Genomic DNA, 14229 nt, shown 5'->3' on the forward strand with positions numbered 1-14229 from the left:
CAGTGTGTCATTCTGCATCCAGCTTCCCAAAAACTAGTTCTTGCTGTGTATTGGGGCCATGGTGACCAGAAGCAGTCTGTACACTTGATCTAGCCATAGGGAGGTCCTGATTCCTTTTCTTCTAATAAACCAGTTATTTTTTACTATACGGTTTGATAAAGATTGTTGAGAATAATGTCTTGAGCAGATTGAAAGTACTTGTGTTGAACTAAGTTTTCAGTTACTGCTTTTCTTCAGTTTGAATTTTTGTCCAAATGTTGCTTGATGCCATTCATTATAAAGCCAAATTATGAGGCAGGTCATTCATAGTTTTCCATAAGAAATTCTAAAAAATTAAGAAACCGAATAGATCAATGTTTAATAAACATATGAAAAGTTTTACATGTCTGTTTTATGCACAGAAGATATGTTCAAGCCATTTAGAATAAAGGATACCTTTAACTTCAGAGTTCAAAATTTGGTTGTCTCCACGAGCCAGGAGTGCCCATGTATGAAACAGGCCCATTTTGTTTGTGATAGTGGATAAGGAATGTGAATGTGTTGGTTTTTTCCTTGATTACTCAGCTGCAAGGTGGGGACTTCACATTTCTACCTCACAGGCATGCTGAGATGTGATGATATATGCACTATATCATATATGGTATATATGATCACTTTGAAGTATGCACTACTATTAAAATCCTAGGTCTGATCCTATTATTTCCTCCAGCTATTTATTTGTAAATATATGTCAACTTCTCCAATTGTTTTCTGTCGTGTGAGGCAGTTTAGGTAGCTGGGTGTCTTGACTTTTATTCTCTGTGACCTTTTAAAGACTAACAGTGAAATTAAAACAAATGAAAACCCCTGCTCACAAAAGCATTCAATCTCTCTCTCTGTGTTACATGGTAGCCCTGGACAAAAATGTGACAGTTAATAACCGAAAGAAGATATTTCATTGGTACTTTCCCAAAATATTTGTATTCTGTGGATTTCTGAAAAGATTTCATCTTCCACAAGTGGCTGTCTTCCCATCCTAAGATGAATAAGAATTGCTGGGTTTTTCCCCACTATTGACAAGTTCATATGTGCTGACACTATTCTGTTGCAAAGTGGATTGATTTACTCTTATGGTACTGCAACAGGTGCTGGAGCATTTGCCATTGTTGTAATGCTAGCAAAGTAATTTACCAAGATCCTGTGTTCAAAACATTCCAGAACATCTGCTTTTTGTGTTTAGTTTCCTGCACATTAGTTTCAGAACATTTTTAGCTTCAGAAATATTTTTCAATTATTTTTTTTTCCTCCATGGGAGTTGTTTCAAAAGCAAAGGGGGCTGTTGGAGTTCTTTGTCGAGTTATCTCTAGTTACTAAAGGTCATGAAATTTAATTCAGTACTCGAAAATCCCCAGGCATCAAGTCATTGTCCACTAGGCATGGAACAAGAGGAATCGGGGAACTTTACCTTATGGCACAAATAAGTAGGCAAGAAATGACTGGACTATCTTAGTATCGATGCATACATATGCTGCAGAGAAAGGAATGTTTCCCAGGATGTGTAACGATCTCCGCTGAGGGGAAGGACATACAGTTCCACCTTGGTTCCAAAGCTGGCAAGAAGTATGACTAAGTATGACCCCAGTAGACAAACAAAATGTGCCACCCAGGGATCAGTGAACATTTTCAGTTCTCTGTGTCTGAGTCCTGGTACTCTCCAGCCCATGACCACAGTCCCATTGGGCCCTGAGAGGAAGGCTGAAAATACTACAAGCTAGGAGAAGGGCCATAGCCCTCTGGGTGATTAACTGGAGCTCTGGAACATGAGATTTTGTTGTAATCTTTATCTTAATATGTAACTGCAAGTGTAATAGGAAAGCCGAGGGCAATCCTGTTGTCCCCAAGGCCCTTGAAGGATGGTGACTGAGGCAACTTACACAGCTGCAGATCCTATGGTTTCGAACAATTTTATAAGTACTAACTGCAATCTGAATGGGAAACGTATTGAAAATACCGAAAATGTTAAAATATTGGAAATATTAAAATGTTGAAGAAGGTTTGCCACTTGTTGAAAACTGCTGCTCCATAGGAACTCAGGTTTTGCATAGTAAGGGGATGAAGTCAGCCAGAGCAATGCTCTTTAAGAATGTGGAACTCAGATCTGGTTTTCTCACAGCATTTGCAGTTTTCTTTTCCATTTTCAGTTAAGTCCCATCCTTCCATGCATACTCGCCACAGCCATGACCTGACCCTGTAAGGAGGTTGCCTGCTTTCAGGCAGCTAACCACAGCAAACCTAACAGAGGATGCTTGCAACAGGTTCATCTCAGAGCAGGCTTTCTTTTGATTTCTGATTTTTCTGCTTTATCTCTGTTGAAACTGCCTGCAGACTGCCCTCCTAACATGTGCAATGCTCTTGCAGGCCAATCTGCCCCTGCTGCAGCGGGAGCTGCTGCACTGTGCAAGGCTAGCCAAGCAGAACCCAGCCCAGTACCTCGCCCAGCACGAACAGCTGCTTCTGGATGCCAGCACCACCTCACCTGTTGACTCCTCAGAGCTGCTTCTCGATGTGAACGAAAACGGGAAGAGGCGAACTCCAGACAGGTGAGCACCACCGCGCCTTTCAACACCCTGCTCAGAAATGTCCCATGGATGGAATGTGCTGAGGTCCAGTAGCAAAGGGGAAGCGTGCGCGCAGGTGCCTGGGGGGAACTTGCAGGGTGTTCCTGGTTGCAGGTCCTACCTTCATTACAGCTATGCAACAGCCAGATTGCTTCGTAGATGTGTGTATGGAATCATAGAATGGTATTGGTTGGAGGGGACCTTTACAACTGTATCTAGTCCAACCTCCCTGCAATGAGCAGGGACATCTTCAACTCAATCAGGTTGCTCAGAGCCCCATCTAACCTGACCTCAAATGTTTCCAGGGATGGGGCATCTACCACCCCTCTGGGTGCCAGTGTTTTACCACCCTACCCTCACTGTAAAAATTTTCTTCCTTAAATCTACCCTCTTTCAGTTTAAAACCATTACCCCTTGTTCTGTCACAACGGGTCCTGCTTATGCATGTGTATGTATATGTACATATATACAGCTAAATATACATGTACAGATGTATTTCTGTGTATGTAAATATAGTATATGCACAGACCGATGGAGGTGGCAAAATCGCCTGAGGAGACGCTGTGGTCATATCGACGTAGAAGTCATACTGGCTAGCCAGTACCCTACTAGTTTGTGTAGTATAAGATGAGCAGCAGATCAGTCCAGCTCCACATGCAAGTCCTTTGCTTTGGACTAAGAAAAGGGGAAAGTGGCTAGGCACTCACACTGGGAACTACAAGGCAAACTCCAGACTGCAGTCAGGGCTTTGACTCCTGCTGTACCATGTTTCTATATCCATTTATCCAATATGCATAAAGATATTTCTTCCAAACAGGAGAAATGTTCACTGAAATCTGTTTTGTTGTTGAGCTGAGAACGAGTCTGTGCAGAAACAGGATGAACAAGTGTGTGTGTGCAGTACTGTAGCTTTAGGGTTATGGAACAGGTTTTCTTGTTTGAATAAAGTTCTTTGTTTAGTGCTACAAGAAAATTATTCTTGTGGCTATTTATTTTTAGCTGTCTTCCCATGATAGTGTTAGAAATTCAGCTAGCATGTATGTTTTACCTTTGGGAGGCCCAAATACTGGATTTTTCTTAGTTTTGTTTGCCATGGTTTTTATAATGTGGAAAACTTTTATAACGCTGTTCTGCCAGATGCCACTACTTGCATACCTAAAACATAGCAAGTGTCCTAGTTATCTTTTAGATGAAAAAGGTGAAGATTTTCAAAGTCAAGAAGGCTTGCAAGTTTATAGAGGTGACAGTTCTGTGTAGGGACAGGCCAAGACAGCACAAAAACAAAGAGAAAATGAAGTCTGAAAGCTCATAGTAAAACTCAGAAGCTTCATATATCCAGAAGTGAAAATTAATGTAACGTAGCCATTAGATAGATGAAAATGTGAAAGTATTTGAAATTAGCTGGCTTTAGGTTGTGTTTTAGGGAAATCACAATGGACCAGCAATAAAATAAAGATACCGACAGAGAAGCGCTTTTCTGTGTACCTTCTTTTCACCATTTTCCCATGACAACTAGACCAAACTGAAACAGCCCTCAGTGTTAACATAAAAGCTAACTGCATGCAAGAAAGATGATTAATTTTCAGACATTTTCCATGCAGTGTCTTACTCCATGCAAAGAGATAACATTTCCAAAGCCAAAATTTAGCTCCCTGGGGCAGTTCTGCTGCAAATCCTCAGTCTTTGCAGAGTAGTGTGCTAAAACATCTATTAAAAAGGCCTCTTAAAATCTAGTGCATCTTGTTCAGCATGTTGTAGTCCAGTGTCAGTAGCAGACACAGTGTTTTTCCTGGAAGTGGATAGACACACATTAAATTATCTCATAACCTTGTGAGGTCATGCTTGAGAAAGAATACTGAGGAAAAGAGGGATGTGCCTTCCTAGCTTAGTTTTTTTTTCCAGTTAGTAGCAGTATTACTTGCTTCTTGCATAAGACCATAAAGGAGAAATGGACAATACAATATTTCCCTTATTTTTCTTCCTTAGCATTCTGAAATGATTCGCCTACCCTTTGAGACCCGGTTTGACAGTGTTGCATTTCAGTTATTTTGTAATAAGTACAGTCTCACCTATGGTACCTTTGCACCTGGTTGCATGAGAGGGGATGGGTGGTGCAGGTATTAGTAATGAAAAGACCCTGTATTAGTCTTATAGCAAAAAGGACATAGGAGTAGCCCATAAGGGGACCATCAGATCAGAATAATATTGGACTTTAAATTCAGCCTTCATCTTTTAATTAAAACTGAGGGGCAGGCCTAGAGAGATTCAAGTCTGGTTTATGAATTTTGTTCGCAGTGTTTCTTTTTAGTTAAAACAGATAGATGCTTTTGAAACTCAGAAGGCTCTGTTTGCTAGCAAGTACCTTTGCTTTCACAGCTGAAGTCTCTCTTAGGTTCCATCCAGTTTGGGGAGCTTTCCGTTCCTGTCCAGGTAGTAATACAGCTTTTGGGGTGAAGGGCAGACAGTTTTAACTTCCAGTGTTGTGGGTAAGACGCTGTGTTCGAATTCCCAGGGTCCAGGGAGGGACTGTAATGTGGGGTGTCCCACTGGCCCGCATTCTCTGAGCTATCAACTGGCAGCTTCTGTCAATCGCTGCTTGAAATTATGTTCCGTGATGTTTCCAAAAAACCCCCATCCTTTCTTTTTTGACCCTGAGATTCTTCACTGTCATGAAAGGCCTGGAAAAAGACGACTGCCCAGCTCACCTATTGGAATGGTGCCTTGAGCTTAAAAAATAAGGGTTTTTTTGCAGTATCAGCCTGTTAGTCACACCTACTTCTCCATTGACTATGATTAAAACTGTACAGAAAAACATAAACTGATATGGTAGATTTGGCTGAACCAAGTTAAGTGGAGTTCTCATGCACTCAAGAACATTTGTACTACAGATTTAATAAAAAGAACAAAATCCTGTTTGAAAGATTCTTAAATTTACTGAATGGGAGTTTACATACCTTTTAATTTGGGTAATGTGAGTAAATCAACCACAAAAAACTGTCCTCAGAGTCAGAGCATGCCTAGACCGAGTGAGTATTGAAACCAAATACTTGTCTGACTTTACACTCATTGCACTATTAATTATTTTAATTGTTTACAGAGGAGCAGGAGAAAACATCTGGAAACAGAGAAACCTTTTGTTTAGGTATCTAAGTAGTTTTCAAATATGTTAATAAAAATACAGTGGAAGATATGAGACATCCTTTAAGAGGAGGGTTTGCTGTGACTATTGCTAGAATATGGAAAAAAATTACTACAAGGCAACATCTTTCCAGGGGAATTAAATGCACTTGGAATAATTTTGATTGGAGATACGTCTCCCACTAAAGTAAATTGTGGAATCTTTTTCACTTCCCAAGGGATAGGGTATGTATCTATCGACATTGTATGTAACGTGCATGCTATATATATATCGATGTATCTATCTCATGTATATGTGTGTGTGTATATATGTTACATACACATAGATATTAGAAAAAACACATGTGCACGCGCACACACACACACACATTTTTCCATATTTACATTTTTCTTTTGAGCATGGATAACTGCATACCATTGATTCCAATAGAGGGAAAATACAGTGAGGGATTAGCAAAGGAAGTGGAACGTCTGTGATGTACATAACCACATCCACCTCATGATTTTTTTTAAAACAAAATCCATATACAGTACTTTTTTTCTGCTTATAATTTCAGAACCTTTTTTGCATATGCATTTTCCAATTCTGGTTATTTATCTGCATATCCAAGTCTACTGTATGTGAGGTTTTATGGAGCAATCTGACAGCAGAGCTTCATGTTTTACTGAATGTTTTCTTGGTGCATATGGTCTGACACGGATGAGCAGCCACGGTGAGATTTTGGAGTCTATTAAACTAGCTCATTAAAAAGATCAATCTGTTTCTGTAATAACACTGGGAACCATCAGTCACTGCAAGAGAGAAAAACTGACACCTGAGGAGACAACACATTTTCGTAATTTGTTCATGACATGTCATGAACAAAGTGTTCACTATATTTTGTTTACAACTTTTGGAGTTTACATTCTACTGTAGTAAAGCAAAGGAACTTGGACCAATGTGGGTTTTTATTTTGGTGAATGAATGCTTGGTTAAAAATAACATGATTTTAAATACGTTAACCACAAAAGACTTTTTGCTAATTAGTTATCCTTTGAGCTTGCTGGGAAGGGCTGTATGGCACATGAGCTTGTCATATAGTGACTCCACGTTTATGACAGCTGCCTGGAAAGTGGATATAGGAGAGCCACAAAATCTGTTAGAACAGCTCTATTTTTGAGTGAGAAGAAAACAAAAGTGGCCATAATTGTTTGGTGACTTTAGAAAGTGCTGCTGTGCTTGCTGTACCCTTAGCACTCCTGACAAGGAATTGATGTTAAAGGTACCTGGGCACAGAGGCTTTGATAATTCTTTTAGGTAAATTTTCTTATTTGAATAAGCTCCTCCACATCTTAATAAGATACAGGTTGCTCAGACCTCTTACAGCTATGTTCCTTGTAAGCCATGTGTAATTATTGTCTTAATATGAACTGTTAGCAAGGCAATATAAATCTTTTCTGTTACACAGTATCGTAAAGAAGTATTCTATTCCAGCAATGCATTATCGCTTGTTTGGTCATCAAGACTTTATTGGTGGAAGTCCAATTTAAATCAAAGCATCTTGACAAACAGCAGATGACCAGCATTGCCTGCTTCTTGCAAGCTGACTTCAGTGTTCTTTGAAATTGTTCTAATAGTCTTGATAAGGTGAAAATTTTCCAGCCAAGGTAGTTTTGCATGGTCAGATTTCCTACCAGGAAATTATCCATAAATTGCAATAACATAAAACTGAAATGAAAATTTGCAAAATCAGGTGGATCGGGTAAAAATCAGATGAAAACTGTGGTGGTTTGGGATTTGGAACTAGTATTCACATGGGTCTGGCAGTCACTGTGAAACAGGAGTGCTTCCTTCCTCAGGCACCGGGGGACATGCTGCTGTCCCAAGGAGGGTGAGACCTGGAAGAATGAGTAGGACTGAGATCAGAAGCAGAATAGTAGCTTGAGTTCAGGACATGTGAATTATGGAACTCTGCAGCACTTTTTTTTTAATCACTATATTCAGATATAGTAAATTTGCCAGTGATTCCTGTTCTGATGAGGCTTTGGAAGTTGTTACCTTTTAATGTACTTTAAATGGTCAAAACCACAAAATGAGTTTATGCAGTCTTATTCTGGTATTCTGCTAAGTTGTTTATTTGGTCAGTGCAAAAAACACAACAACAAATTGTAGAATTAAGGTATTAGTATCCAGAAAACACCTGACAGCTGTTACCCAATGTAACAACAAAAATAGGGATTTAATTTCAGTAAATATGTTTTCAGTAGTAATGTTAATTTCTGTGTTAGTTGAACTCAGGGTTCTAGGAGAAAATGGATATGCTGGTGTGTTGTTCAAGCTAATGCAGTGCATTCTAGTTAAGGTAATTTAAGTACAAAGCATTCCTAAGAAACCACAGAAGTACCTGTACAGTAAGGTGCAAATATGTACATTTGTATGGAAATATATGATTTTAGCATCTAATTATAGTGCAGAGAAGGAAAACTAAATTCCTACTTGTCACAGTTTCCTAATTTGCTTTTCCTACACTGAGTGATGAGAAAGTCAATGAATTTGTTAAATTATTTATAGTTTCTGATTTTGCGCCCTCCCCATCTTAGGTAGAGGTCATTCTAACCGTAACACTAAAGAATTTGGCAAATGTGTAGCTTGGCTTGTGCATGCAGGAAAGTCCAGGTTTTGTTTTCATAGTATTTTTACAACTGAAAGACATGGACATTGAGCATGAGCAGATACGTGCAAAGAAAACACACACCAACAACTAAATACAAAACTTATCTTGGAGAGCTGTGAAAAAACCATCACTACCCATTGGGAGTTATTGCAAGCAGATCCACTGTGCCAAAAGTGATAGAAAATATATGATGGTCCTTCAGTTCCTCTGATTAGAAGTTCTCACAGCCATTTTGCATTTGCTTTGGAAGAAGGTACATAATCCACTTCAACAATGTCTTACATGTCTGCCCAAAATTAGAGTAGCTGCCCTGCTGTATTGGTGAGTCTCCCCTCTTTGCCAAGTTAAGGTATAATAAAATATATATACCTGCAGCTTCTCTGGCATTAGCGATTGTGGTGAGGTCCCTGGAAAATCTCTTTACCTCTTCTGAAAACAGTGCAACCCATCTTTTAATTTCCTGCTGGTAATTGCCAGATCTTACTTTGATCCTCTATCCCAGTGGATATTGGCAAAGATTTGGCTTCATCCTTCCTCTCATTGACATTAAAGGAGAACCTATTGAGGGGCAACAGTTAATACATTGACTTTTTCCACAGGCAGTCCCTTGAGGTTGGTTGGCTGGTTTGTGGGGGAGGGTGTGCTGAAGGGCAGTTCGTTTTAACAGCAGGCAAACAAGAAAATTAGATCAAATTTACCTTCTCTGTCAAAGTGACAAAAAATCGTGTTATTACTAGGAAGATTATTCCATGTGTAAATCACAGAGGAGAAAGTTCTTAAAAAAGGCTCGAATATATCAGCTGTTTAATAAAGGTTTTTGGAGGGAGGGACGCAACCTCAACACTTTGTGATATTTATATCTAATAAGCTTTCTGTTCAAAGCTAGTACTTTATAGGTTTTGTTTGTTCCAGTGGTAAAAAAACCCACCTCATACTTCAGTGAAACGGAGCTTTTCTGTTGTGAACCCATTGCAGTAATTCCAGCCTTTGTTTTTTTATTTTAATGGAAAATTAGTTCAGCGTGAGTTCCAGGTTCTCAGACAGAGGTGCACAGTAGAGACTTCTTCGGAAATAGCTGATTCTGAATTGGATTAGGAAGTATCTGTAACATAAGAAACTGCCCTTCTCCCTGACAACTCTTCAAAGTTGCCTGAGCATAAAACCCCTGTTTAAGGGTAATGGAGCGGGAAATCCTGAACATTATTGAGGACTTGAATCTAACCACATCTTCCTGCAAAATTAATGACAGTCACAGCACCTTTGACTGGAATAGCCCAGATGGTACAAAAATCTCTGAAGGAAGCATTTCTCATCATCTAGAGTCGTTCTTGCCCAGAGTCTCAGTGTGACACTGATCTTGGTGGGAGCTCATCCTGGCATTACATATAGCTGAGCTTCAGCACACTGACATGCACTACCTTAAGACTGTATGCTGTCCTCTTGAAAAAAAAAAACCAATTTCTTTAACTGCAGACTTCCCCTAATCATGCTGTGCTATAGCGCTACTGAACAATAGGAATTTCTCAGTCTCTAGCTTTATGCATCCATTGATTGTTTCAGCTGTGCAATTACATGTGTATCCATCCTACCAGCTGGTGATTTCAGCAAAGGCTGCTCGCTCTCCAGCCCCAACTCTTTAAGCTGCTCCATAAGCTGCTCCATCGGAAGGCTCACCCTGCTAGTGTTTCTCAAGTTACAGGGATAGTTAGACAAGGTGAACGTGTCCTTTGTATATTTTGAATAAGCAGTGTTGTGAAATGTTCTACCAACACCACACACTTTGAGCAAAGTGAAAGAACAAGCTTTAGTTCCTCAAGCTGCACAAGTAGGTGGGGGATGCATGTTCCTGAGCAACTCTGCTCACTACGTAAATTAAAGTTCCTTTGCTTTGTTTTTCAGAACCAAAGAAAATGGCTTTGACAGAGAGCCTTTGCACTCAGAGCATCCAAGCAAGCGGCCCTGCACTATTAGCCCAGGCCAGCGGTACAGTCCAAATAATGGCTTATCTTATCAGCCCAATGGTCTGCCTCATCCCACCCCACCTCCACCTCAACATTATCGTTTGGATGATATGGCCATTGCCCACCACTACAGGGACTCATACAGACACCCCAATCACAGGGACCTCAGGGACAGAAACAGACCTATGGGTAAGGCATGTTGATTTTCTGCATTGTTTTTTTAGGTTTCTCTTCCTTGTAATTATATTCTGTATCGTGGACTGGGTTTTTTTGCTGAGTCAATACACCTGCCATTTAGATGTTGTTTGTCCATCTAGCTGCTTCTAATGGCCTTATTTCAGATTTATATTTGTAAAAGTTGATTGAATTGTGTCTTTGCTACACTCTAAAGCAAGAGAGTCAGAAGGAGGAGGAACCTGTGCTTTCACAGCTGCATAGATGACATGGACACTCAGGTGTCTCTCAGGCAAGGATAAGTAGTGTCTTTTGGTTTTCTTCTAATACCACGTTTGTGATGATAACAACATCAGCGTAGCTTGACTTCAGCTTAGACTAGGAGAAAGTTACTAGCCTTTGGAGAGGTGCTTTGTGTGTGACATCTCAAGAGTGCAGTGCAGCATGGGGATGTCTGCAGAGGATGTGAACAGCAGAAGCACCAACCACACCCCGTGCAGCACATTTTGGTTTAATGGGATGTCTGATGCTCTTGGATTTGCCTGGCTTTCTTCACATCTGCACTTACTATTCTTCCTTGTTTTAAAAAAATCTTCAATAAAAGAGAAACATTTACAAATATTCAGCATCTGTATAGAGGAGGCTAAACAAAGAACAAGTGTCGGTTCCTCTTGAGTGTGGATAATAAATACTGGCTTGGTTGTATCATGTTGTCAGCTGCTCTGATATATGTGCTACATTTTAACCACATGTTGTTTAAACATCTGTGAAGGGATGAACCCTTAATGATGCTCTGTTGACATGGTAGTAATTACTGCATTTAGTGAAATAACATTGAGTTTAGACTAATATTTTTTCAACTCTCTGAAGTACAGCTAGTATTCAATACACTTAGTTACCAAATAATTGTCTTGCTGACTTCTTCAAGTAGCACAAATGAAAAATTACATATTTTATTTTATATATATATATATATATAAAAATATATATAATTATAAAGAATTGTATATAGTCAGAAAGGGTTATGTCCATTTTTGAAAGGTCACCTTGCAACCTACAGAACTTGCAAAACTGAAGACACTAAATTGAGTAAACCAGTAGCATCTTGTGTGTGAAAAAGTGGTAAAGAGAACTTAGAGCAAAGGTTTTAGGCATTCATTTATTTTTGTGGTGGTACTAGACCAAGTAATGTATGATATATTTGTCTGATAGGTTCTTCCCTCCACCCCACCCCCCAGAGAACTCCCAACACTGTAAATATGGTTTGCTCCTTTTTGGCAGGGTTGCATGGCACACGTCAAGAAGAAATGATTGATCACAGGCTAACAGACAGAGAATGGGCAGAAGAGTGGAAACACCTTGACCATGTAAGGGCTAATGTACTCTTATGTATCATTGTCTGAAAGGAGCCCTTCTAAGACAGGAATTTAATTTTTTTTTTTCTTTTAAAAGAAATCTAAGTCCCAGGACAAGTTTTGAAGAGGGCTTGATGTTCCCACTAGGTAACTCATACCAGGCCTTACTGTTAAGTGCCTCCTGCAGTATCCTCATTATTATGGGCTGCCAAAAGGGGAGTAGACTGTACTCTATAAACCATGGATCTGGGGCACACTGGATTTATTCTTTGAATTTATTAGCTGTTACAACATTTGTAGGTATCAGTTCTGGACCAGATTTGGCCTCTGTACTGCCATGTGAAGACTTGTGGTGGAACTACAAGTCTCTTCAGTCTTGTTCTCCTTGTCTTCACCTTTTCCTCCAGAAATCCATATCTGTACAATTTAGGATCACCAGTTAAACAGGAAGGGATTGTCATTCTTAAAACAAGACCATAATTTTTCAGCTGTATTTGAAATAACAGGAAGAGACTCCTTCATTATTAAAACCCAGGCACTCAGCACATTGATGTTTTCTTTATTTTTCTGTCAGGTTATGAATAAAATGTTGTTTTTTGTTTCCCTGTTGCATCCACCGCTATGCATAGCTGTTAAACTGTATAATGGACATGGTGGAAAAAACTAGGCGATCTCTCACTGTACTACGGCGATGTCAAGAAGCAGACCGTGAGGAGCTTAATTACTGGATACGGCGGTACAGTGATGCAGAAGATTTAAAAAAAGGTGGTAACAGCAGCAGTAGTCATTCCAGACAGCAGAGCCCAGTGAATCCGGATCCAGTTACATTAGGTACAGTATTCTCATTTAAAAATTATTTACTGATCCTCTTCAGCTCAGCTATGTGCTAGATGAATTTTGTATTTGTCATTTTGATTCTTCTTCTGTGATAGCAATGAAATATTCCTCTCTGCTGGCTACTGAATTAATGAGAACAGTTATGCCTTAATAATCATGTTTACATGTGGAATGGCTTGGGGTTTTGGGTGATGCTTGGTAATTGGCTTTCCATCCAGCAGTGTCTGAGGGTGGTGGGGTGGGAGGACAGACTGTTATGTAGGCATGGCAGAGCAGTGAGATGTGCACTGACTCTCCGTCCCTTCTGTCTCCCTCCCTTGCCTGCATGATTAAAGAAATCTGTAGGTGCTTCTGGATTATCAGTGCAAAACCAAGGGCTTTCACCTTCTTGAATCAAATGACAACTTGGAATTTGTCTTTCTGAGGAAATGAAGTGAGATATAAAGATATAGGCACTTCTTAGCTGTGCTTGCTTTCCATATAAGAAAGAAACAACATCTGGGATGCCCACAGCCATGCACACATGATTCTTCTAGGTCTGTGTCTACTGCTGCGGCTCGCACAGGTGTGTCTGAGCTAGTTCAGGCACTGCTCACCGCTCAGAGCTTGGCTCGAGCTGCAAAACCCACTTACAAGGAGCAGACCAAACAGTTGGACTTTAGCCTCCTGCAGACCTTCACAGTCACGCTCACGTGATACCTCACACAGCTACCTTGACTGCTTTATAAAAACAAGCTTGTATTTTGTGGGCTTTCTGTAATTACTAAAATGTTGGCCTGCTTCTGCCCCATCCCCTCACTTTTATGGCAGTTGTGGTAAAGAAACACATCTTGGTGATGCCTTTTATTGTTCTCTGCTCTTTTGGAGAGAACGGCAGACTATGATTGCTTGTCTAATATTTATCTTTTAAAAAGTAAATTGTCTATATTGAATGCCATCTACTCAAAATCCTCGTAATCTGGTCATTAGTAGAACTGCGCATGTGTGTTATTTTGGAACTATATTTTATTTAAAGCTGTATTTTCCTTTTGCCCTTATGAGTAACTTATTAAAATCTAAAACATTTATTTGCAAATAGAAAATCAAAGCTAATGCTTTCTCTGTCTTCCTTTTGGTAAATTTCTAGAGTTACTACTATAACATTTATTGCATCTTGATAACAAACAAACTTTTTTTTGTATGTGTGTCAAATGATTTGAGCCAATAGCTCTATAAATTAGCTTCAGTCAGTAAAAGGAGGGGTTATGGAAATGCTGTTCCCAACTTCAGTAAGAAGTCTAGTCCCTAGAGGAGCCCTTCTCAGAAAAAAAAGAATTGAGGTAACGGCTTGTAGTGTTAAATGTAACGTCAAGAAAGACTCATAAACGCAGCATCTGAAAGGTCAGTCACATTTGCAGCTTAGGAAAGAACATTTGTGAGGAAGCCCCTAGATCAAAAGCAGTGGCACCCTTCTCTAGTAAAGCTATGATGCAAAATGAGCCAGGCCATGGTGCTTGTAAGTTTAGTTAATAAG

The 14229-nt window shown here is 39.7% G+C and overlaps 1 protein-coding gene across 10 annotated transcripts in view; it reads left to right on the top strand.

The window, feature by feature from the left end:
- RUNX1T1 (RUNX1 partner transcriptional co-repressor 1) overlaps positions 1–14229 on the top strand; it is a 117291-nt gene that overhangs the window by 75074 nt on the left and 27988 nt on the right. For all 10 annotated transcript variants that reach the window (XR_005103131.1, XM_037379855.1, XM_037379858.1 and 7 more), the window contains 4 exons: positions 2398–2579; positions 10289–10539; positions 11806–11891; positions 12509–12710. Coding sequence is in view for 9 of the 10 variants with exons in the window: in XM_037379855.1 (XP_037235752.1) it covers positions 2398–2579; positions 10289–10539; positions 11806–11891; positions 12509–12710 (721 nt within the window). In the remaining variant the exon portion in view is untranslated. The remainder of the gene's footprint in view (positions 1–2397; positions 2580–10288; positions 10540–11805; positions 11892–12508; positions 12711–14229) is intronic.

The sequence above is a fragment of the Falco rusticolus genome, chromosome 3 (assembly GCF_015220075.1).
Source record: "Falco rusticolus isolate bFalRus1 chromosome 3, bFalRus1.pri, whole genome shotgun sequence".
NCBI classification, from domain to species: Eukaryota; Metazoa; Chordata; class Aves; order Falconiformes; family Falconidae; genus Falco; species Falco rusticolus.